A 26168-nucleotide genomic window follows, 5' to 3' on the forward strand; every position below is an offset into this window, starting at 1 on the left:
AGGGAAGAGATAAGATAAGAGGGCAGAGAGAACTGGAGAAGCACTATAGTTTTGGGTTTGTTTTGTTTTGAACTTTCTCAGTCACTGTGTGTAATAAAATGGATTCTCCATCCTTACATACAGCACATGAATTGTAGTGTTTGGTCAGTTTATTTTCAGGACATTCTCTGTAATAAATAATTCTTCTATAAATAAATCCTCTCTGCCTGTCCAAAAAAAAGAAAAGAAAAGATTGCCTAGTCGATGCATGAATTGTTGAGGCTGTATCTTGGTTCCAGAGTCTTGTGAAGAGAGAAGTCAGGATTGGACTGGATTGAGGTTGGGAGGATGTATCAGCAGCTTTTACTCCATGTCATACTTTTTCCAGAATCTCTGTATTTTTCAATAGTGAGAGAGTGAGCGTATGGACTGTTAGTCTATTATCTGAACAGCTGTGAATAGAAGTGCTGTGGGAGCAGAGGCAAGGTTTCCCAAAAACTTCTATCGGCAAAACATAGGAAATGTGTTAGGCTCCTAGGGATAGATTCTGGTACTTCAGCAGCACTGAAAAGATCAGTACTTGGAGTTCGGGGACAGCTTCTTCTGATATGGGCTGACATGATGATGTCGCTCCTGGGTGAGGATGTGGCTTTACTTCGGGTGGACAGGGTGGCCATGATCACACAGTCTGGGGCTCACAAGAACATGCACTTAACAGGCTGCCAGCCGAGCGAGTGTCTTACACAGTCAAGTTTGGGGCCAAGAAGTGAAGAGGGTTTCAGCCAGCTTTGTTTAGGCAAACATCTCAACAACCCTGGGGACCCCTAGGAGGAAAATCTATGATCTCTACGTTCTGTTGATGCTGCATTTGGGGACCTGACAGATTGCAAGTGAGTTTGGACAGGAAGATGGTGAGGATCAAATGAACGCAGGTCGAATTGGTTGCGTCTGTGGATCATTTTGTACATCACTCAGGGTGAGCACTTCTGAGGCCTGAAGGCCTCAACAAGAGCAAAATCTCTGAGAATTGGCTAGAGCTCACCCCAGGGGTGCTGGTACCGGAGAGCCAAGCTCGTTGACATTTCTGTGTAATTACAACAGCAGGTGTAGCTCTGTTTACTTGCCAGTTAATTATTACATGTTTTCACTTACTTTGTGCTCGGATAACATAGCATTTTATAGTTTATGCCAGATATAAGGTAGGATGAGGATTTAAAAAGAAAATAAGGACACGCACTAAGATTGTGTTTCTCTTAGAGTTTTTCCCTACGTGGCTAAAAGATGAGGAAACGACAAAAATGAAGGTAGCCTGGAAATTTGAGTGACTTGAAAGCTATTTTTGAGTCACATTACACACGACGACTCACTTACTGCCCAGGGGAAAATAAATAAATAGATATAAGGTGAGGGCCTCCATTTAGGAGAAGGGCAACTCAGCATGTATCTGTGTTCCTATCAGGAAAAATGAAATCACTTAACATGGCTATAGCGACTGAATTAAAATACATGGCTGCTTTGTCATTCAATAATGTGATTTGAAATTATGCCAATTAAAAAAGAGAGAGAATTAAGGAAGTGCCAATGCAGCCTGTGATAGGATTTCATGCGAATACTAAGTATAACAAATGATTTGGTTATGGACTTCATTTTCTCATGCAGACGCCCTCCATCATTTCAAGAAGGAAGTTTACTGAATTAAATTAGAGCTAATTTCCGGTAATAAGTGAGATGCTTCTCTTCCATTGATAGTATTGAAAGGCCCTGAGCTCTAGGACCTAGTTAGAAATTCTGAACTGTGATCTTGGACTCCACAGCTCTGTATGAAGAATAAATATCCATATTAGGTGAAGGTCCCTTGGTTTGGAAAACCTGTTCTAAGTGCTTTGGTTTTTTTCTTAGGAAGACTGTCTGCTTGTTTGTCATTTAATGTCACTCTGAATAGGCTCTGTCAGAGTCATTTATTTCATATAAGATTCTGAAATGTAGTTATAAATCCATATCGGGTATCCCGTGGACCAGGAGATAATAAAGGATGGGAAAGATGGAACAGTGATTTTAAGTTAAGAGAATAGTACCTTCGTTTATTTTAATTAGGACAGGCTGAGGCTGTCCAGGGCTTCCTTCAATGCTCCCTGCTAAAGGGAGCATTAAATATGTTTATTGATAGGGAAACACATGTCCCCAAGAAAGACCACGGTTATAGCTTTTGATACAGAAGATTTATCAAGCTACTACCTTGCTATGGGCTGCGGCAGTAACCTTGATATCAAAAGTATGCTTTTTTTGGTTGCTGTGCCACGAATGAAATGGAAACGTTCATCAATTTTAAGCTCCACTTATTCCTGCCATTTTCTTTCTTCGTTTGCCTTTTCTTCCGGCAAACAAGTAGTGGCTTAACACGTGTTAGGCAGGCGCTGTGCTGACCACGTGGCCAGGTCAGCAGGATAAACAGAGGCTGCTCTCCACCAGCCTGGGTCTGGAGAAGGAAGAGGAATGGGTTAGTGGCAGCACCGCTGGCTCGGGCTGTGCTGGCTATATTAATGCTGTGGGGACCCAGAGAAGTGTGTGGGAGACGGCAAGGGAGGATGCATCGCAGGAGCCTCCGATCTTCCCCACAAACGGATTCCACTTTCTTGTGATTCAAAGATACTAAGGAGTGATTTAAAATAGATAATAATGGAAGAGGTTGTAAATGCCCAGGGTGCTTCCTACACTTATGTTCTTCATCACAAAGAAAGTGACTCAAGGAGCCGTTATTCCAGCAGCCCTGCTCATCATGCAGACATTTCTGCTCAGGACCTGGGGGGTCGCCTGTGTGGTCCTGGGAGCAGATCGGCTAGATCTCAGGGTCCATCGTGCCCCCCAACCACCACCACCGCCCTACTTCCAGCATCAGGTCATAGCTCTGTAAATTGCTCTTTCAGGTTAAAGCCCTTGATAAATGGTGGTGGAGCCTTTGAATTCCCCTCAAATCTGATTATGTTGTAATATCCTGCCGTCAAGTCCTTCCACTTCTATAGAGTGATTTTTGTGTCTAGTGGAGTGATACGTTTCCAAGGAAAAACATTTCATTTTAAATCAGTTAAATTGTATGTGTAACCTCACAGTTCCCAGAGAGGGACCAAAATATTTATTTCTGATTCTGGAAATGTTCATCTTGTGCTTTGCACTGGTGAGATTTAGGAAGTCAGTCCCTCCCACCCCCGTACAGATGAGTCAGAAGCCCCCATTTGGATTCTTTCATGTCTCCCTCCCCGCGTTTGCTGGGGCTGCAGTGACTTAAAGCGGGGCAGCCCCGCTGATGATTGTGTCTCAGACCTCAGCTTCACCTCCACGACACCCTGCTTCCAACAGCCAGTGAGACACGGGGGGTGGGGACCGCACGTCACACCCAGTACTGCCTTCTGTGCTTTGTTCTTACCCCACTCCAGGCCACCACAGATGTTCACTTTACCCTGATTTCACCGGGACACAACATTGAGGGGGCGTAGACTGCTCGTGGGGTGTCTCCTGAGCTTTATATAACATCTCTGATGACCTTGGGGACCCCTCATTGCACATCCCTAGGAGGTGACCGAAAGATGGACTGTACAAGCAGCAAAACAAAGTTGCAAATATAGCACGATCCCACTTTTGTTTTAAAAGAAATCTATAAGCATATATTAAATGCATCTGTATTTATGTATGTGAGCCAAGTGGTTAAGTGAGCACCACTGGGCGGTGAGTGTGTGTTGGGGTCCTGTTGGGGAGTACGCTCGTACTTTAAAAAGACTATTTTATATTCGAATTTTACTCTGACAGTAATGGTATACAAAAAGAGAATCAAGGGCTTCCCTGGTGGCGCAGTGGTGAAGAATCTGCCTGCCAATGCAGGGGACACGGGTTCGAGCCCTGGTCTGGGAAGATCCCACATGTCGCAGAGCAACTAAGCCCGTGCACCACAACTACTGAGCCTGCACTCTAGAGCCCGCCAGCCACAAGTACTGAAGCCCGTGCACATAGAGCCCATGCTCCACAACAAGAGAAGCCACCACAATGAGAAGCCCGCACACCACATCGAAGAGTAGCCCCCACTCACTGCAACTAGAGAAAGCCCACACGCAGCAACGAAGACCCAACACAACCAATAAATAAATAAATAAATAAATAAAATTAAGTTTAAAAAAAAAGAGAAGACTTTTTTTTTTTTTTTGCGGTACATGGGCCTCTCACTGTTGTGGCCTCTCCCGTCACGGAGAGAGAGAAACAAGACTTTTTTTTTGCGGTACAAGGGCCTCTCACTGTTGTGGCCTCTCCCGTCGCGGAGCACAGGCTCCGGACGTGCAGTCTCAGCATTCATGGCTCATGGGCCCAGCCGCTCCGCGGCATGTGGGATCCTCCCGGACCAGGGCACGCACCCATGTCCCCTGCATCGGCAGGCAGACTTCCAGTCACTGTGCCACCAGGGAACCCCCCAGAGAATCAAGACTTTTTAAAGGAGCAAACCCCAAAACACTCATCGGAAAGGATGGGAGGGTCTCTGTGTTAGTGTACGTATTAGTTAAAAGTCCTGCCCCTGGAAGCAGGCTGCCCATATTCAACTGGGATGGCCACTTAACCTTTCTGTGCCTCAGTTTTCTTGCCTGTAAAGTGGGAATAATAATAGCAGCTATCTCAGAATTATCCTAGTGAAGATGAACAATGTATGTAAAGTGGTCAGAGCCGTGCCTGGCACTCAGTAATAAGAACTGAGTCTCTGATCGTTACTGTTACTAACACACCTTCACCTGGGTGACCTTCTCTGTGTGCAGTGTTGACATGCTGTGTAAGTCCAAGATACCTGGGTGAACAGAGTTTACACTAACAAATCTCCATAGTGATAAATATCTTCATCAAAAGGCTATTATTTAGTGGTAATATTTTTTAAGTGCTACAGTACTTTTCATATTTAGATTAGAGCTGCAGGTAGTTAATTATAGGTTCTGACTTGGAGGCTTAAGTAGTGTACCCACCATAAATGGAAATAGGCGAGATGCTCATCCATCGTTTCTTGCTGCCATTTTCCAGGATTCTGAAGGAGTTGAAATCATGTTAGGAGTGTGTGCAAGTGGTTTGTTGATCTATCGTGACCGACTACGCATCAACAGGTTTGCCTGGCCAAAGGTTCTAAAGATTTCATACAAACGGAGCAACTTTTACATTAAGATCAGGCCGGGAGAGGTAAGTAGACCCCAATTTGCATGTACGTTGGGAAGAAAGTTACCAAAGAGCAAACAAAAATTTAAATTCCCTGCTCACACGTTCTGAACATGGCAGGACATAATGAGTTATAGCTAAATGCCTAAGAGAACTTATTGTAGGTTTGTCCAATAAACAGTAATAAATAAGATATTCTCTTCTTTTTTATTGTGTTGTTCTAGTTTTTCCCCACTGCATACATTAATTGAAAGGCTTTTCTTTTTATATATTTCAGTGGAAAATCAAGATTCATGAATAATGTTTTGTATTTTTCAAGCTGCGGTATAAAAGAAACTCTTAGTTGCTAAACCTCTTTGTGAATAAAGAATAGATTTCTTCCCATCGGTCCTGTTGATCTGTCTCCGTGTCCCCTCTCTTGTCCTGCAAATCTTATAGTACCCTAAAGGGAATAGCTTAGAGGTAACATGCATCAAAGTATAAGAAAGATTAGAACAAGCGACACTGGGTACAAATTATGCAAGTTCTGTAGCCTAATGTATTTCTCCCCTTTGTTTTTCAATCAGAGAGGCTAATGAAAGAATCAAAATTGTTAATTAATCCTTGCTCCTTAGGCAGAAGCATCCATCCATGGTCAGCTTATGTCCTCCTTAGTGGTTTGACATGTAGTAAATATCTGCTGTTTTCTCATAATAGATAATAAATATGTCCAAGTTCTAATTAGTGTAGTTAATATAATGGAGGCAGTTGAAGCTCTAAGACTGCAGCTCATTTAGTTTCTGAACATTTTCTGGTACAATATAGAATTATCTCCTGTCTTCAAAATTAACCTCACCACTGGTGGAAAACACAATTTAAAAATCACTGTATGGAATATAATGTACAGCATGGTGACTGTAGTTCATAACACTGTATTGTGTATTTGAAGTCGCTAAGACAGTAGATCTTAAAAATTCTCATCATAAGAAAAAAATTTGTAACTTTGTGTGGAAATAGATATTAACTAGCCTCATTGTGGTGGTCACTTCACAAAATATACAAATATCAAAGCATTATGTTGTACATCCGAAACTAAAATAATGCTAAATGTCAGTTATATCTCAGTACAAAAAAAAGTTTAAAGAATAAGACTATAAAGCAAGCAATCGTGTTTAACGTAAATATAAAATCAAACTTGCCGATGAATACTGAAATATTCTACGAGCTTTTCATATAAATATCTGAAATTAAAGTCATTTTTAAATATTTCCTAAAGATTGCATGTTAAACTTATAACCAAGGTATGTTTGATTTATGAAACATTAAGTGAGCATCTATATATTGCCAAGCACTGTGTTGAGCATTGAGAATAGAAAGATAAATATGACCTTGTTCCTGCCCTATAGGGAGTTTCTGTTTAGCAGAGAAAACTCACACACTTGCAATTACAGCATCACGATGCAAGTGTGATAACACTCCGTAGATGTGAAATGAGCGTAGGTGTTGTGAGGGGCCAGAAGGGGAAGTTGGAGCAGTGCATCTTGAGACCATAGTGAGCCGTGGGAACTTTAAACTGGGATGTGACATACTCGATGGATATTTTGGGATGAAATTCAGCAAGTTAGTAATGTGATGTGATAGGACCTAAACTAGGGCAGAGGCTGTGGGAATAGAATGGAAGAAGCACATTTGAGAGAGAGGTTTCAGAGGCAGAACCAGTAGGTCCTGGAGACAGGATGGGGGAAGGATCAAAAGAGGAAAGAAGAGAGTCCAGGATAATCAGAGGGTTTTGGGTTTGCATGAGCGAAGTCAATGGTGATGATGTTACCAGAGAGAAAAAGGGAGAATTTCAGAAAACAAGATTGAAATTCCTTTTGGGACAGATTTGGCGGGGTGGGGGTGGGGGTGGGGTTGATCCTTGCATAGTAAGAAATATAAGATTTAAACAGTGTCATCAGCTGTATAATACATTTTATTCAAAGCCTTAGGCCTGGAAGAAATTACCAAGAACAAGGAAGTTAGAGCGGAAAAAACCCTAAAACAAAAATTCTGGATAATACCACTTTTTGAGGGAGGGGTAGGCAGAAAAGGACCAGAGGCAGATGAGGAAAAACAGCCAGAGAAGAGAAAAAGGGCCAGAAACAGTCATGGATGATAAATAAGGAAGATGAGATTCAGGGAGCCTGGTTCACCAGCAGTGCCAGACGGGACAGAGGAGGTGCTCGGGTGGGAACTAAGGGAAGTGTGTTGACCTTGACGATCAGGTCTTGTCGCGGCAGTAAGAGTTCAGGAAAGGGTTAGAGCCCCCGGTGGGTAGCAGCAAGGCGAGGAGTGAAGCAGCAGCGGCTTCCCTTCCTGACACTTAGCAGTGATTCTGGTTCCCCAGAAACACGCTCATAGAAAGTCGTTTTCCCCCCCTTTTTTACAACCATATTCATAGGCTGAGAAGAATGAGTGAGAAGGAATTACTGGGGGCACGAAGGCTCTGAAGCGGTTGGAAGAAGTGGATACAGAGCACAGAGAGAGAGAGAGAAACGTTCAAAAAGTGCTAGGATCTCTCTCATCTTTGTGCTGAGCAGGACAGAGCAGTAAGAGAATCTTCCCGGCTTCCCGCTTCTTCCGGGAAGAGCTAGCTGACTCTTCTGTAAAACCCCTGGCCTTAGCATGGCGTGTCGTCCATGTGAGATGCAGGATGAGTAAATGGAGGATGGTTTAGTCAAGGTCCCTTCCTCTGGCTTGTCGGTTGACTGGGTCCATTGGACGGGGGTGAGTTTCATGACCGTCCCTGGACAGGAACCTCAGAGAGAGGGAGAAAATGGGGAAGGCAACTGCATTTAGAGCCACCTGTGAGGTATTTCCCCTTCTCCCCCTGGCCAGTCCCACTCAATGAACACGAAACAGAGGTCCAGAATAGCTAAAGTTCATGTACTTCGCACAGGACCCCTCCCCTTGGTTCTTTGCCACATAAAGTACTTTTGCTATCGATTATACCAGTAGTCTGGGGGGTTTGAGCTCTTTTGGGAAGCCTTTTACTGTTTAAGATGATTGCCCTCTGGTGGCCTGATGTATCCTGTCTTCAGAAAATAAAAAAAATTTATTGAGTATCTGCCACAGTAATATTAAAATATATTACTCTGGAAGTTAGCTATCTCACCCTGAAAAAGCAGATGGCTGATGGAGTATCATCTGAACTCTACATGCTGAAAAATATGAAAATGTGTTCTCCCAATCCCTGACCTTATACAGTCGGCCCTCCTTATCCCAGGGTTCTGCATCTGTGGATGCAACCAACTATGGATTGAAAATATTTGGGAAAAAAAATTCTAGAGAGTACCACAAAGCAAAACTTGAATTTGCTGCATGCAGGCAACTATTTCCGTAGCATTCACATTGTATTTCAACTGTTTACTAGCATTTAATTGTGTTAGGCATTATAAGTAATCTAGAGATGATTTAAAGTATATGGGAGGTTTGCATAAGTTATATGCATATATAGTATGCTATTTTACGTAAGGGATTTGAGCATTCACAGATTTTGGTATCCACAGGGGTCCTGGAACCAATCCCCTTTGGATACTGAGGGACGACTGTATAATATTGAGAGATGTTAGCATTTAACATGATAATGCATATTAGAATGCACAATAAAATCAGCAGTATCTGATACCAAGTCATCAAATACCTAGGATATGTGCATATTTCCAGACCAGATACAAGGAGAAAACGTCATCCTGAGAATGCTATAGACTGTAAACATTTTATTCATTTCTGTGCATTCCAGCTGAAGTCATGATGTCAGAGAGAAACTATGAAGATTAGGCTTAGAAATCAGATCAGGACAAATTGGTCTCTGGAAGGAATACAAATATTCTTCTTTTTTTGCATTTAGTTTTCATAAGATTCATCCTTGTATGTGAAACATTTACTACATGCATAATGTGGTTGTACCTCCAGCATTTTAAGGAATAGATATGAGATTTTTTTTTTTAATGAGTGTGTATAGCATGAAATCTGTGTATAGCAATTGATTTAGGGAGTAAAGAAAAAATTTGTGGGTGGTATTTTGACTTTGTATATTATTTGCTTTCATGTTATTTATGGTTCCAAACTTCACTCTACTCTTCAATATGTCTTTTAAATTTAGTTTGAACAATTTGAAAGCACCATCGGGTTTAAGCTGCCCAACCATAGAGCGGCCAAGCGTTTATGGAAAGTGTGTGTGGAACATCATACATTTTTCAGGTGGGTAGAGATCATTTTGGTTTTTCCTAAGGAAGAATTAGAATGATTGGAATCACCTACACTGATAAAAGGTTGTTAGAAAGAATGTGACCACAAGATCCTTTCTATTCCTTCAAGTTTGTTGCTGCCAGATTTCTTGATAAATCCTAAAAGAACTTCTGACTAAATCTGAAGGATTTTCCTTAATTTTTCGGATACTTATCTGTCTCATCTCCCCTTCATTATCTTTAGTGGTTTTCCATTATTTTTCTAGAACATCCACTTCAGATGTCCAATCCATTCCTTACTCTTTCAGTAGCTTTTCAATACCATGCACCCCTTTGCCCACATACAGTAAGTACTAAAGCCCTCAGATTTGTGTCTACAAAGTAATAAATTATCACTGTTCTTCACTAACATCACCTACTTAATTGCTCTCTGGGTGTGTAGAACCACAGACTCTCCAGTCCCATAGGATGTTCCAATTCATCTAGTCCAGCTCCACCCCTGGTTTGCTTCTAGCCTCTCTACAGCATCCCTAGTTGATATACACTGTGTGAAGTAATTTTTTTCCTTATAAAATCAGGTTCACTGAATGGCAGGTTGGGGGTTCAGCCTTGAGTACACACAGCACTTTACCTTTCAGAACAGAGTCAATAAGTTAGCATTCTTAGTATGTGGCTTAATAGTCTTGCTGATGTTTTTCCTTTAATATCTCCAGACTGTTGTTACCAGAAGCACCTCCAAAGAAGTTCCTTACCTTGGGTTCCAAGTTTCGTTACAGTGGCAGAACACAAGCCCAAACCAGAAGAGCTAGTGCATTGATAGACCGCCCAGCCCCTTACTTCGAACGCTCGTCCAGCAAACGTTATACCATGTCTCGCAGCTTGGATGGAGGTAGGCACTGCTCCCCTTAATGATCGCTAGTGGCTACCGAGCAGCGTGAAACCATCGTGAGCCTTTGATGGACATAGGTGTTCTGGGATAGCGTGAAAGGAAGAGCACTTGTTGGTCTTCAGCTGAGTGGCCAATTTTAACCAACCGCCCAAAAAAGGTGCCTGTGTGAGTCTAATGTCTGTTCTTGGTAGGTTTATATAAAATCACACAAAAGAATGGTACTTGGGGAATGAAGTAGCTTTCATAAGCTGGCACCCTGAATTTGGAGAAGGGTGCTCTCATTCTAAATATAGTAATCACATACTTATAAGTAATTTGTTTCTCTTTTCAGCAGATGGTAAATGATTATCAGGTTTGTTTTAGATGATTTGTTTCCGAAAGAAAACCATGCGTTAGATTTATCTCTGTTTCTTTAAAAATGTTATGAATAAAGCGTGACTTTTATCAGTCAGTGAATAATAGCTGATAGAAAGGATGACATTCAAATAACAGAGCAAAGGGCTCTAAGGAAATTGTCCTGGTTAATATTAATTACTACACCAGATGGACTGGGAGAGCGTTGCTGTGTAAATGTTCTCTACCGTTAAGTCAGATGTGTGAGTACCACAGGGAGAGAGTCACTTAAGTAGCATTTTTAAGGCATAATAATGAGTTTTTAGCAGGCTTTTGTTTTGTGGAGCAGTCTTCTGTGGCTGTCCAGAGTTACATGCAGATATGCTTTCTGCTCCAAGACATGGCAGCTATAGGAAAGTCGGAACCTCTATGTCTGTAGATGTGAAACCCACAGACACCGAGGGCCAACTGTATTCGTTGTACTATGTATGCCATTTTGTGTAAGGGACTTGAGCATCCGTGGACTTTGGTTATCCACAGGGGCCCCAGAACCATTCCCCCCAGACACCAGGGCACGACTGTGGCCAGACCTCTGCCTCCTAATCCAGAGCGCCTTGGGGGTGAGATGTTTTATAGGAGACTTATCCTGGGCACATAAAAAGAGAAGTTTCTAGCATGTGTATACAATTTTAATAATAAGCAAAAGCATAAATAGAAACAAACAAAAGTTACAGGTGCCTGGTATCACCTCCCTCCTGACCTTTTTTGCTGCCCACTCACCATGGAGTCTCAGTTCTTCCTTCCATTTCGCCAAACCCCGATGTGGCTTGTAGGGAAGTGAACTCCCTGGATTGCCTGATTTAGAAGACTTTACTCTCCCAAAGGGATACTTAGAGGAAGTAAAAATTGTGTTATTAGTGCTGTATCGTTGTTATAAATTATATTAGTGAAGTGGGAAGAATGCTCACCTAGCGTAGATAAGTTCAGACCGATGTCCAGACCGTCTGTCTGTACAGCGGTGGGTGGATGATGTGCTGTCTGCAGGTCCCAGCTTTAGTCGTCATCTGTAAGGGGGGATCAAGGCCACCTCTGACAGGTTGTTGCGAAGAGTGAATAAGACGTAGGTGAAAGCAGTCTTGTTACAGATGTAATCATAATGATCTCAGTAGGTATATTGATAATCATTCTTCAGGCTTTTGTGAGCTGGCCTAGGAAGTCAGTCTTACCATTCTCTACCTTCTATAACAATGTTCCGTTTTTAGAATCTCTGAGAGCCAAACTTTTGGGAAAAACTGTTTATTAGGACCGTTTTGAGTCAGATTAAGATACTGAAAAATTCACATTGACAATGACACTTTCTCTTGGCGGCGCCTCATCTCCTCTTCCTTGAAGAGTCTGTGTAAACTAGTGTGTGTTCTCTAAGTCATTGTTGGAGGAACTTGTGTAGAATCACAGCTTTTTTCCCCGAATGTCATCCACTGTGTCCTGCGATGTGAACCCAAGGGGACACATTTGTTGTGAATGTTGTTTTCCTTGTGACCTTCTGTGTGATAATGATTGCTGAGAAGACAGAAGACAATTGTGAAATCAATGTACTAATTCCATGCTGTCTCTTTCTCCCTGCCCAAAAGTGATGTTAGTATGTGTTGTCTCTCACTCTTTGGGGTCCTGCCAATTCTCGTATGTTTTCTGTGCTGCTGCTCGGGGGGCCATGGCTGCATGTTGGAATAGAAACTGCTTTTTGCAAGGTTGCATCTTCTATTAGAACAGCCTAACAAGCCTTTTAGGAAACTGTGTCTCCTATGAGCTTTTTCATCATCAGTAAGAGATGTAAAATATCTTAGTGAAGGTATTTTAGTAAAATGGTTTACTATTCAAAGGATTTCAGAGTTTTTTCTTACATTTATGTTTTAAACTTCCTAAAATATGAAAGCAGATTAAATTTTGCCTGTGATTTGAAAAGCAGCCTTTCTAAATTTCAGTAAATTTTATGGTACCTAAAACCTAAAAGAATGAGTACCAAATTTCAAAAGTCTAACTAAATTAAGCATCTCTTTCACTAAGACATTTTAGCTGGGACGAGAGGCTGAGTGTTCTCTCTTATGTTTGCGTGCTTTGCACTTGCATGAATTTCATTAGCAACATTTGTCTTGTTTTCCCAAAATACTAGAGATGAATGAATGTATGCATATCGTGGTAGTCTTTTTAAAGCACAGTAGAAATTAAAACATTTCTGCACTTCAGTTGAAAAGAGTTACCATCTGAATTCTATCATCTCTGCCCAGATGGTTACTTTTCATTATTATTATGTAGCTTTTATATTGTAGAAGTGATAGACTTTCCAAGCACTAATAATAGTAGTAATAGTAACAATAATTAAAAAAACACTTCAGCGCTCCTTAATGAGTGGCACTTCCAAAGCTCTGTTTAAAGTCAAGTGCACTAGGGCAGTTGTCTGTCTACTGTTGTGGAACTTGCCCCCAAGTGTCTGGTGCTGGTGCCCCGCCTGTTACTCTGTGGCCTCGGTGGCCACTCAGCCCCCCATCCTTCCACTCACCTCCACCCTCACACACGTCCTCACCAGAGAGCCTGAGAGTGGATGGAAATTATTCTGGTGGCTTTGAGAGATGAGCATTGAAATCACGCTTAAATGCAGTTATGGGTGTCCTAGAAAGATGAATCTGTGGCGTTGCTTAGATGAGAGTACCTGCAGGGCTGACCTGTCTTTTGAAGAGAAACCTGGTATTTTATAGGGGTATTTTTGCTGTAATGGGAGCAATGGGTGGCATCCGTCTGTCTTCTGACTTAACTGTTTTGGTCTTCATTTCTCCAATTGTATTTGCTTTTAGCATCAGTGAATGAAAACCATGAAATATACATGAAGGATTCTGTGTCTGCTGCAGAGGTTGGTACTGGCCAGTACATAACAACAAAGGGCATCTCTCAGACCAACTTGATCACCACTGTGACTCCGGAGAAAAAGGCAGAGGAGGAGCGGGACGAGGAAGACGACAGACGGCAAAAGGCCGAGGAAGCCACACCAGTCGCTGCCGTACGGCCCGAGGGAAAGGTACATCTCCCCGACCCGTGCACTCTCTAAAGAACTCCTGAATAAGACTGAGGACGTAAGCCAGGAATGTGAATAAGACTTAGGCTAATTCGTATCTCAGCATTAGTCACCTTCGTGTTGTCAACTTTTAAATTAGTAGGTCCTCTGTCAGCACTTTTCCTCTGCAAAAGCCCTTTCTAACTTTCGGGAGATTCTTATTGAACAACTGAGGTGCTACGTGAGACTTTGAACGGCTGTCCTGTTCAAAATACATTTGGTAGTGAATTACACTTTTCTGTTTGGGCTCACAATTCAGAACTGTCACTAAAGCTGTTTTCTTTGTTTCTGGCCCCATCCTCCTACCCAGGGCTGTGTGTTTGTCTAGATGCACAGTAATTGCTTTGCCCTTCTTCTGACTGCAGGTAGCTGAGTGACCACAGCCTGCGTACTTATACACTGTTTCCACTGTTTCGCTCTCTCAGTCTTATCATCTTAACCTAATCATCAAGGTAGCCAGTGGATGTGCTTTGGAAAAGGGATATTAAGGTCGAAGTTTGCAAGGGAAGGCGGAGGACGAACTTGGCAGTAATTTCTCCAGGGTGTTTTATTCATTGAACTTGGTCACTTCATTTCATCCAAAAGTCAATTTATTTTTAAATATTATGTTTATTTCTGGAGGTCCATCACTATAAAGCAACCATTCAGGAAAATGAAAGTCAAAAACCATATAGACAACCTGCTTCTGGTTCCGGGTTTTGTATGTCGCAGAGCAGCTCCCTAAAAGTCAAAGAACATGCCAGGAGGTTTATACATAATAATAATGGAGAAACAAGAGTGGGTCTTGGAATGTACAGAGAACAGAGTGAAAGGAAACAGCAGAATAAAAATGCCGTATAACTTAGAGGTTATGCTAAAACTTAGGCAAATTTGATTCAAAAGTGCTCTTTTGCACATGGGCTCTTCAAATGCAGAGTACAGGGCAGAGAGTCAGCTGGGACTCTGTAGAAAAATGCTCCTTTGGATAAGAATTTAACAGTGACCTCTAAATGGGCAGATTGGCAAACGTATTATCATTCTGTTTATGTTAGACCATCCCAGTGACCCAGTCCATCATCCTTTCTTAGGGTAAGATTATTTATTTGCCAAACACAAAAATAAAAACAGGATAGGACATAATGGAAGGATATTTGGATCACTTTTGCTGTTAAAATGCTCTTTGTTCTGAATTTTGTTTTTACACTCTTTTCAGTTAAGGCGGGTTCTAACTAGGTCACGATCAGAAGATGATATATTTGAAAAGCCAACGTGTCCCATGATTTCTGAAAGTCGCCCAGGCCAACACTCCATTCTGAGGGATGTATAAATATGATTAATATGATTAAGTGCCCCATAAAAGTAAATGACTTGTCGTTTGCTCCAAAAACGATCGAGTCCCACTCTGTTTGATTTTAAAAGATCAGCGATTTGTTTACATGAGATGGAGCCCTAAGCCAGCATCACTTGGTGCCATTTATGCCATGGGAGACTAGAAAGACCAAGAAGACTGTTCTCTTAGAGCCGGAGCCTCTGAGAAGCCAGCACTGTGACCCTGATGCCTTCTGAGAGGCCGTGGCCGAGGCCTTTTGCTGAGGGAGCTGAAGGGCTGTCTACATCTCCCCCACTGCAAAGCTGTCTTTAAAAACCACCCTAGGGCTTCCCTGGTGGCACAGTGGTTAAGAATCCACCTGCCAGTGCAGGGGACACGGGTTCAAGCCCTGGTCCGGGAAGATCCCATATGCCGTGGAGCAACTAAGCCCGTGAGCTACAACTACTGAGCCTGCGCCCTAGAGCCCACGAGCCACAACTACTGAGCCCATGTGCCACAACTGCTGGAGCCCATGTGCCTAGAGCCCAGGTTCTGCAACAAGAGAAGCCACTGCAATGAGAAGTCCGCGCACCGCAACTAGAGAAAAAGCCTGGCGTAACAACGAAGACCCAACACAGCCAAAAAAAAAAAGAATAAAATTAATTAAAAAAAAAAAAGCTGCTCAAAAACCACTCTAATCAGCAACATGGAAGATTAAGCCATCATTTCATTCTCCTCTATCTTCAAAAAGTAACGTAGAAGGTGCTCATTTTTTAACCAAGATGAAAATGTATTACTGAAAATAGTTCTTAAGCGACTCGTCCCTAGATTCCTTTGAGAGGAGGTGTGTTTCCCCACTAATGATTACCCCAGGTGACGGGGCAGCCTCCACGGGCAGAAGGCGGCTTGTAACTTGTACATTATCCTCAGCTCAGTGAGATTTGTGCAGGGTCTTGTTTAAGACACAGCGTTTAACGTCAGATGTGAGTATTAGGAAAAGACATACTTGTCTGATACCAAAAAAGAGACACTTCTACATTCTACTAGATCCATGATATAATTTTATTTGTGCATTTTCTTACCCTCTGTCTCTATATTTACCAAATCAGGGTTGGATAACCGTCACAAAGCAGGCCAGATAATGTCCATGCTCTCAGGACACTAGGCAGAAACACGCATGTGGGTACACACACACACACACACACACACACACACACACACGAGCAGAAGTTCAGTCATCTTCAGGCTCCAGGTGACCTTGGCTTGAACTCGGCTATAGCAGCTTCCACGCTGGTCCTGGGTCCTGTTTGGCATTTGCTTGCCTCTCCCACCCCTCTCGCTCAGCATCCCTCCACCACCTGCAGAGAAAGCTGGCTGTGGTCACGGAGACTGCGGGGACCAGGAAGGGTGTAAAGAACCTTACTTGCCCTGCAGGAGCCTGCATGCCCCTCCCCAGGAGCACTATTGTGGGGATGCCTGCCTTGATCGTCCCCTTAAGGACTCAAACCAGGCGGCTTAAGCCTACCGCTCCTCTTAAGAAAAACCGGAAGGTGGGGAAATTGTATCTTTCTATTATTTATGGACCACAAGTAATACAGAGTAAATGCTGATAAACCACATCACAAGAAAACACATTCTTTTTTGCCAGTTAGCTTGTTTGAAACCACTTCTTTAAGCTCCCCCATGTACATTATGGGTAACGGGCCAAAATAGGAGTTTTCAAAAGAGCCTCGGTGCTTTACGGAGAGGTAAGGTTCCTACGGTGTTCACTGTGGAATTCCCTAATTGGAGCTGCTTACGGGTAGGAGTGGGGTCAGAAACTTCTTGATTTGGAAACCCACCTGCTTTGGCTCTAACTGACTAACCAAGGAAAAGTAATGCTAGAGATTTTGTTTTTACTAATCAAAAATTGGATTCATTGTCATTTTAATCCAACTGAACCCTAGTAACAGATCTGGTAGCTGGAGATTAGGAGAAGTTATTGAAAGTCTTGGTTTTAAGTTATCAGAGAGTTACATTTGCTCTCAGCATGCTAAAAATTTCTAGAGTTGTTGGTCTAAACAGAAGTTTTGCATCATATGAAACGTACTCATTGAGATTACCCACAGATACCTTCGGTTCTGATTTTTTTTCAAGCCCACCCTGTGTTTGACTTGAGGGTCTAATGGGAAGACGATGGCCATTCGTGGCAGCGTTGGCATGCAGCTTGAATACTTTAAAATTCACCAACAACCCTAGTGCTGAAATTCTTGTTTGACGATTTTTTCTCGGTACCCATAAGAAAATTAACTAATTGCAGTTTTCTTTTTGTCCTTTTGCACCTCTGTTCGCTGCTTTCTGTCTCTCTCGCTGTCTCTCTCACATCAGTCACCCGGGCTTGGCACTGACTCATGTCCCCCCTCCCCCCCATCAGCCCGCTCTCCCCCTGCATCTCCCACAGGGCTCCGCAGGAGGTGTAAGGAGAACGGGCACCCCCCGCCAGGGGTCGAGCCGGCCAGAGACCCCGGGCACCTGCACGGGGAGCCCGCCTCGGACTCTGACGGCCGAGGGAAGCCGCGCCTGGGGGACCACGATGTGGCTTTCAGCTGCAAACAGCAGCCGGGCAGAGGGGCCACGCTGTTTTCCTTCTCCTTGCAACTCCCCGAGTCCTTCCCCTCTCTCCTGGATGACGATGGCTACCTGTCTTTCCCCAGCCTCTCCGAGAGCAGCCTCCTGCCCCAGAGCTTGCAGCATTACCTCCCCATCCGCTCGCCCTCTCTGGTGCCCTGCGTCCTCTTCATCTTCTTCTTCCTGCTCTCCGCCTCCTTCTCAGTGCCATACGCCCTCACTCTCTCCTTCCCTCTGGCTCTGTGCCTCTGCTGCCTGGAGCCCAAGGCGGCCTCCTTGAGTGCCTCACTAGACAATGACCCGAGTGACAGTTCAGAGGAAGAGGTGTGTACCGTGGCATAGAACACACGTCCCTGTCGTGCTCGGGGCCGCGGTCCGAAACAGTCTCAGACGGCTGCTGCGATAGTGGTCCCACTTTCAGAGCCTCATTTATCGTCTGTGCCAATCTGTGCAGAGGTTTTGTGTGCAGGGGCTGCGACCCGGCCCCGGGGTTAGGCACAATGCCATGTGGATGCAGCAGGCTGAGCCCGGCCCGGAACCGCACTGCCGCCCACCGCCTCCAGTGGGTGGGGAAGGACTCAGCCGTGAGCCAATTGTAAATAAACAACCCGTTAGCTACATAAGAACTCAGGGTCGATCGACTTAAAGGCTCTGTTCGGTTCTCATTCAATAAAGGAAATGACACAGAAGACAGATGAGTAACTTTCACCTAGATTGGCGGCAAGTTACCAAAACGTACCCTGCTGTAATGATGCACGGTGGTGATACACACCGGGTAAAGGACGCTCAGGGTGCGCCGTCCAGGTGCATCATCACCCTCGGGGTAGCTCTCCAAGACTCTAAATGCCTCCCTCTCCCCCCTGGAGATTCTGAAATGCCCCCGCTGCTCTTTGATCGTCATTTCCAGACCGTCATTGTTACTCCATGAGGGGAGCCCGATCCCGTGGGTGTGTTGGGTCTGAAAGAAGGGCTGGAGCAGTTTAAAACGCTCAGTGACACTGGTCATTGGCAGGGCCAGAAACAGGACCAGAAAGGGCGGCAGTTGAAAACAGCAGTTTCCAAACACAATCAGGAAAATACTCCTGTTAGGTTTCCATACGCTGTAAAAGTGGGCTGAAATTTCATGAGCACGAGCAATGCCAGGGCACCTGTTGGGTGGCACCCATTCTCTCAGTTCCAGCGTGAGGCTGGGAAGTTGGATGGGCCTCTGCGGCTAGCGACCAGGAAAGGACTTGAGCCTTCAGCCTCCGTCTGTGAAAGCAGGCTGCCTGTCAGCCCCCCGTCCCTCATCCGAGCCACTGGGGGAGGTGACGTCCTAGCCGGTAGTGTTTCCTCTTAATTGCTCCCCTTTCCCTCCACTCCATTGCCCTGTGAACAGCCCAGCGGTTTCCCTTTGTGCAGCCTTTAAATAGAACGCAGGGGAAAAGAACAGAAGTGCCAACAGGCCCCTGGCTGAAACCCACCCTCCTGCCTATGCCTGCCCACCCCCCACCCCGCCCCGCTCCTCCAGCAATTCTGGAGGGTTTTATGTCAGGAGCCAAATCCAATACACCTAGCATTAAAAAAGAAAATCACAAAGTCAAAGCAACACTAAAAAAGGAAAGTCTATTCAGTTCTATGCTCAGCTAGAAATGGTAATCCGAGCTGCACCTGTGAGTGGATAGCATTGTGAGGTACGTATCTATATTTAGTGGTATTATGACTGTTTCTTTGCAGCAGCAGGAAAAAAGTGGGAATGGTCTCCAAGATGTTCTCAAGAAAAGTTGAGGCTTTTCAATTTGATATTGCCTAAGAGCCCTTTGCAAGGTTCTTGGATCCCCTGTGACTTAGCTCCAAATCTATCTATGTGTAACGATTTTCATACGTGGAAAATATTTTAAGAGAAAAACCACTCTAAATCCTAGGTTTGAATATCACTGTTTCTCATAGTAGCAACATAATCCAATAATGTAGGTCCAAACCCACAGTTATTACGAACACAATATTATCTACAAAAACTGTTTATAATATTAGCTGGTTTCCAACCTGCTCATCTTTGTTCCTTTAGCAATGGAGCTAGTCATCAAGCCAACAGAAGGCGAAAAGATTGCCATTTTATGTTTTTCTGCATTTTAAATAACTGAACTTTTATGTAGCAAACCACACAGATCTTGTGCCTAATCCAGGGTGTACATCTTGTTGTTATCAGTGCATGAAAATTAATGTTCAACTTGGGCATGTCTGCATTACATCAGCAAAACAAATCACAGCAGTTACTCCTCACAAGCTGGAGGCCGCGTGGCTGGTGTTTCCCACATGTAAACCCGCCTCTGAGACCGTGAACCATCTCTGGCCGAGGCGGCCTTCCTAGTCCTCCCCTCCAGCCTCGGTCACCCATGACGGCTCTCCTGCCACATGACTTTGTATTTGGCCATCTGTTCGATGTCGTCTCAACCCCAAGTGTTAAGAGCTGTGAGCTCTGGTTCAAGCTGAGCTAGGGAACTCAGATGTAGGTCATTCAGGTAAAAAAAAAAAAAAAAAACACTCGCCATTTGTTGACACGGCCTGTTTTATTCCCTGGGCATCAAGTGCTTTGGCAGCTAAACCGGGTGACTTTGTAACATACGGTTCAGCTCCGTCACTTTGGTTTTGCAAAATCACTAATGACTCTAATTCTTTTTAAATATTTTATCATCACTGCTTACATCTGTCACATGTGGTAGTGGCTTAATTAGTCCCAGCCCTTCTCAAGAGTGAAACCCAGTGCAGAGAGCTGTAGTCATTTCAAACTACAGAGCTGTTAGCTATTTTTTTTTTTTCATTTGTCCTTCTAGAATTTTGGTCAGATAAGGAGGGGCCGAATGCTAAATCATCTACATCTGTCCAGAGACGTAAGATGAATTTAGCTTACCGTAATTATGTGTCAACTTCTGAAGAATTTTTTGATAATACCAAAAAAGGAGATGGATGAAGTCTAGAGGAAAAGATTGATCACTTGTTTAACATTTTAAATGGTGTAAACACATTATATGATAGTCCATGGCATGCCATACATTTTGCAGTTTTGCTTAGACATAGGATATTATATAAATAAAAGTTGCTATAAAAGCTGCTTTATTCAGCCTTTAGTACTTCAGTCATTAACTGTTTATTGATCAGGCACTATGTTTGTTGAATGACTGACTAGGTGCTGAGTAGGGGGTTGAGGGAGTTTAGATATGGCCTAAGCTGCTATTTATTTGTGTATAGCTAGGAAAAATAATAGCAATACTTAGGAAATACTGTTTTGATATCAATATTTATGATTTTTATAGGCATTTTTAGCTGTGTGTATGTGTCAGGCATTGCATAAAGACTTAGTATCTGTTACCTGATACAGTTAGGGCTATGATTTTCCCCATTTTCCAAGAAGGAAATTGGGATTAAAATATGAAACCTGCCCCCTGTGCCACAGAGTTAAATAAATAGCAAGGATTTGAGCTGATGTCAGTCTGCCCTGAGACACCCTCAGTCTTAACCATGGCGGTAATTCCAGTGCCAAGATGCCTGGAAAGCTGCTGAAGTGGATTCTAAAGCCATAAGGGAAATAATCAAAGCAGGAGGAGAAATACTTTCAAGAACTTTCGAAGCCTTTGACACAACTAGTTAACACACTGAGCTCAAGTCATTCTTATTTGTTCTTGAAAGCCTAAGATTTCCTCCGGTTATCCCATACCCTTGAACAGTGACCTGCTTCTCTTCCTAAATCAAACTGGCCTTGCCCTAGACTGTCAGTTGGTGAAGCTATGCTAATGCCCTGCTAGTGATCACCCTGATAAGAAAACTAATAGCCACCCCCCTCCAGGTGTTGCCAAGGTGGTCGGGTCATGAAAGCTCTCAGCATGCTTTCTTTACCAACCTACTGAAAAGGATTTCCCTCTTAGGCACAGGAGCAGATTGTCAGGATGGAGACCTCAGGTGCACAGGCCAAGCATGAGTTCCAACTCCTTTTCTTTTAGGAATATAGAAAATGAAAGTTTGGGAGAGGATCAAGAAGTCAACCCAGCCAGAGTCACATAGACATAAAGAGCACTGCCCCAGCCCTCCCGCTGATAATCCATGGTCTTTGCAATGAGAGGTTATTTTAAGAGGCAGATTCACAACCTTAGAGCCCCCAGTTTGGATTTTTGTTGACAAATTACTAATCGCACAACTTCGCTCGAGGGACTTTTAATAATGACTAGTTTGAGAGTTGAGAAGGGAAGGTCGGTTAATATTATATAGGACGTTGAGATGTCCCAATTTCAATGGCTGTGGCTCGTCTCTCCTCCAGAAAAAAAAAGTTTTTGTTTTAACTCATAAACCGCTATAAAAACAGATTAAAAATCAGTCTTGAAGTTACTTTTGTAATTCTCCCTTGAAAACCTAGGCTCTGTCAAATGCTGTGCTTTGTTTTATTTGTGTCCAAGTAGATGTCTCTCTCCCTCCTTCTCTCCTTATTTTTCATTACTATTATTATTATTTGCTTCATTTGAATGTTTATTTTGGAACGAGATATTTAATTACATATTTCTCTATACCTCTTTCTATTGGAGGGTGGGACGAAATAAACAACATATAGTCTTAAAAATATCTAGTTAGCAATCCTACTTGAGAATTGAGTTACATTTTTCATATATAAAACATATGCCTGTGAGCCACTGGCATGTGCTTTTTATAATTAAAAGGTAATGCAGACAGCCTGATGGTCTTAGATGGATGCAAATTACCAAAATGGTATAAATGAGGGGCTGAAAGTCCAGTGACTGTTAATAGTAGCTTTTTATTTAAATTGACATGTTAAGTTACTTTTCAAATGTGACCTATTCCTAGAATTTTTTTTAAAATATATAAACAGCAATTTTATTTGCATTAAACATTTTTAGGAGCTCTTTCTCGGGGTTTCAGTTAAAAATGGGGGAAAGAATGACATGGCAGCAGACATGTCAACTTGGCTAATACACGTCCTGTGGTTACGCAGGCCGTGTGCCTCTGGTCTTCCTCTGAGTGTCTCTGCTGATGGAACCTAGCTCTGGCCTTTCTTTTGCTTTTGTTTGAACCTGCATTCTTGTGGGAAGGTAGTGCGATACAGATCACAGAAAAAGGGACTGAACTGTAGGACCTGGGCATGCCTGCTTGACGGGATGGTTTTGTTTTCTCTTCCTGCCTTCCTCCTGGAACCTGATCACCTCTGTGATCCACAGACTGACAGTGAGCGCACGGACACTGCGGCTGATGGGGAAACCACCGCCACTGAGGTTGGTACAGTCACTGTGGGTGCCTCCCATTGCCTAACAAAAATGCTGGTTCTGCGTTTAGGAACTTTGCATATTGCCTTTTAGAGTGGAGAGAAATTCTACTTTTAACAGTAGGAGTTAAATATATTCTACTGCCTGGACCAGTGGTTCTCAGACTCTGGCCTGCATCAGAGTCATTTGGAGGTTCCCATCCTCCTGTTTCTCATTCAGAAGAAGATCTGGGGTAGGACTGGAGAATTTGCATTTCTAACAAGTTCCCAGGTGACAGTGACTCTGTCCATTTCAGGGTCACATTTTGAGAACCCTTGGCTAAATTGGTAATACTTTTTAAAAAATTTTTATTGGAGTACAGTTCATTTACAATGTTGTGTTAGTTTCAGGTGTACAGCAAAGTGAATCAGTTATACATACACATATATCCACTCTTTTTTAGATTCTTTTCCCATAGAGGTTATTACAGAGTATTGAGTAGAGTTCCCTGTGCTACACAGTAGGTCCTTATTAGTTATCTATTTTATATGCAGTAGTGTGTATATATTTTTTAAAATGTATTCCCTTATCCCAAATGTTTACGCATGATAGCCATAATTGGGGGTGGGTGGTACAATTTATGTAATTAGCTTATTGACTAAATACAGATATACTTTAAAATCCCAAATGGTCAAAATGCTTGTTAAAATTATAATACTTCTCTTAACTCATTTTTCATAGCCTGGATGTAGTCTGGGTCACTCAAAAGAAATGAATTTTTCCAAGGAAAAGAAAATTAACAAATTACTGTCAGTACTTTATTGGAAAAAAATTATCACAGTGACCAGTGATGCTGTGCTCTTATTTATCCTTTCTTAATTCTTTAGGGTTCATTAAATATGTGTATGGCTTATGTTGTTTTTTAAATCTTCTCTACCAGTAACTAATTAAAATTTCTGTAAAAACAATATTTATCTGTAGTAATGGAAGTCAAGATGTTCATTTCCTAAAGTGCTAACAGAGTTTTTTTTTTTACTTTGTGATAGTGTTTAACACTAGGTTGTTTTTTACATTATCCAATCATAACAATATTTTCTAGTTGGGTATTTAGGAAGAACTAAAAATGTTATAGGTAGTATCTATACATCACTTCATTGAAAATATGTTCAGAAAAACATTTCAAAATGGACTTTAATTGTTTCTTCCTTTGGAAATGCCAGAGTTCAGTTCAAAGTTTGGAAGTCATCATTTTTTAATTTAGAGATAATACTGTAAAACTATCATCCTGGTTCTTTTAAGCAATCACATATAAACTGATTACAGGGTAATCATTTTCTACACCAAATATAACAATTGCATCTTAATTTTGTAAGAATTAGTTATATGTAACTACTGATACATTCAGTAAATTTCATTGTAATCCTAAGGTATGCTGTAAATGAAAAATATTTTAATACTACTACTTTAAATTTCTCTTAATTCGTCCCAGCCTTTCCTCCCCTCCCCCTCCCTGTGTCCACAAGTCCATTCTCTGCGTCTCTATTCCTGCCCTGCCACTAGGTTTATCAGTACCATTTTTCTAGATTCCATCTGTATGTGTTAATATACGGTATTTGAGGGAGTAGCATTGACATATTTACACTTACCATGTGTCAAATAGGTAGCTAATGGGAAGCTGCTACATAGCACAGGGAGATTAGCTTTGTCCTTTGTGCTCTGTGATGACCGATGACCTAGAGGGATGGGATGGGGTGGGGGGAGAGGGAGGTCCAAGAGGGAGGGGATATAGGTATACAAATAGCTGATTCACTTTGTTGTACAGCAGAAACTAACACAGCATTGTAAAGCAATTATACTCCTATAAAGATGTTAAAAAAATGACTCAGCTATGAGGAAAAAAAATACTATAAATTTCTCTAGCAGTTTTAAACTTTGTTATATAACATTTGAAGCATGCAAGCGAAGACGTATAACATAGGTAGGTTATGAAGCTTAAAAATAAAATGAAGAGCTATGAACCCACCATCTCTGTAGAATCGGCATGCCTCCAGCCCTCTAACGCTTCTTATAAACGCTTCCCTTCTCTTTTTTCCGGAGCCAGTGTAACAGCAGTGCAAGGTGGGGCATGTAGGTTAGATAGTCTGCTCCCCATTGAGACCCAGACAAAGTGATCCATTTGCTGAAGGCCATGTGCTCTGGCGTCACCCACTTGTCACCCATAATTTCACTCTGGACCGCGTCTTATAGTTGATTTTTGTAGTTGATGGTAGTCTATTTAATTTCCTCACTTACCCCATCCGTATCAGCCCTCTCCTCTCCCAAATTTGTTTTTAAGTAGGTGGGTTCAAGAAATTAAAAGTTCCAAGAAATTTTTTCATGTGGGAACCTCTGTGTTAAGTTCTTTGTGCCTCAGTTCTCTAGTCTACAAATTGGGGATCATAATAGCTAACCTCATAGGATTATTGTGAGGACTCCTACACTCCAAGGGAGCTCTCATCATTGGATATTCATAGCCGTTTTTGTGAATTTTAATTTCAATGTTGGCTTCCCCCACTTCCTGAACCGTTGCTAACGTCTTTTAAGGACAGCCCGCCAAGTCCTAGCTGTCACCTCCCAAGCACACGTGTGGGCTCATCACGCTTGGAAGTGTCCAGGTTAAGATGTCAGAGACCCATGGGGCAAGGAATCTTTTGCTCCTGTCTTCTTATTAAGCTTCATAATTTGTGTGTGAGAACGTTGTGGTTTATATATAAGAAAGAAATGTCTTCTCACATAAGAACAAACTAGCGCCCCCATGTAGCTGGCTTATGTAGACCCATCCTTCCATCTTAGAGTCGATGGCATGGTAAGACTTTATTTCCCACTCTCTCTTGCTGCTGGCAGTCGGACCAGGAGGAAGATGCAGAGCTCAAGGCACAGGTAGAAAATTCCAAATCAAACACAAAAGCAGAAGCCAGCGTGTGATAAGTCATTGTTTGTCTGTGGTGTTCAGATCTTGCAGCATGCTCCGTGGTGGTGACTGTGTGTTGGTGCAGTGTGGAGGATGACACTTGTTCATGTGACTATCATGTCCCTTACCTTCCTTTCTTCTCCACTTTTTTCAGAATAGTCTGATTAAACGAATAAAGGGTGAAAATGTGTATGTCAAACATAGTAATCTTATGTTAGAGGTTGGTATTGGTATATACCAGTGCATGCTTGTGTGTGTTGGTTTTCCTTTAGTGGCTTAACCTGTGGGCTCGTACCATGATGCATGAAGGGTGTGTTCTCACCTGTGAATACGTGCGGTTGACTTCTCAGCTTCCTCCGCTTCCTTCCTCTCTCCTAGACATAGATCCCCTTTCCTCCTTGTGTATTT

General features: G+C 42.7%; 1 protein-coding gene across 15 annotated transcripts in view; it reads left to right on the forward strand.

Annotated features, from left to right (window-relative positions):
• The window catches only part of EPB41L3 (erythrocyte membrane protein band 4.1 like 3), a gene marked incomplete at both ends in the record, with an annotated part of 86187 nt that overhangs the window by 47037 nt on the left and 12982 nt on the right, over nt 1-26168 (forward strand). For 4 of the 15 annotated variants that reach the window (XM_079717214.1, XM_079717217.1, XM_079717218.1 and 1 more), the window contains 6 exons: nt 5026-5178; nt 9278-9375; nt 10076-10251; nt 13434-13654; nt 22787-22840; nt 25694-25729. In XM_079717214.1, the coding sequence (XP_079573340.1) occupies nt 5026-5178; nt 9278-9375; nt 10076-10251; nt 13434-13654; nt 22787-22840; nt 25694-25729 (738 nt within the window). Of the gene's footprint in view, nt 1-5025; nt 5179-9277; nt 9376-10075; nt 10252-13433; nt 13655-17345; nt 17910-22786; nt 22841-25693; nt 25730-26168 lie in introns of all 15 variants that reach the window. The other 11 variants (XM_079717212.1, XM_079717220.1, XM_079717215.1 and 8 more) reach the window with 5 other exon arrangements.

This window comes from Hyperoodon ampullatus (genome assembly GCF_949752795.1).
Source record: "Hyperoodon ampullatus genome assembly, chromosome: 13".
Classification (NCBI taxonomy): Eukaryota; Metazoa; Chordata; class Mammalia; order Artiodactyla; family Ziphiidae; genus Hyperoodon; species Hyperoodon ampullatus.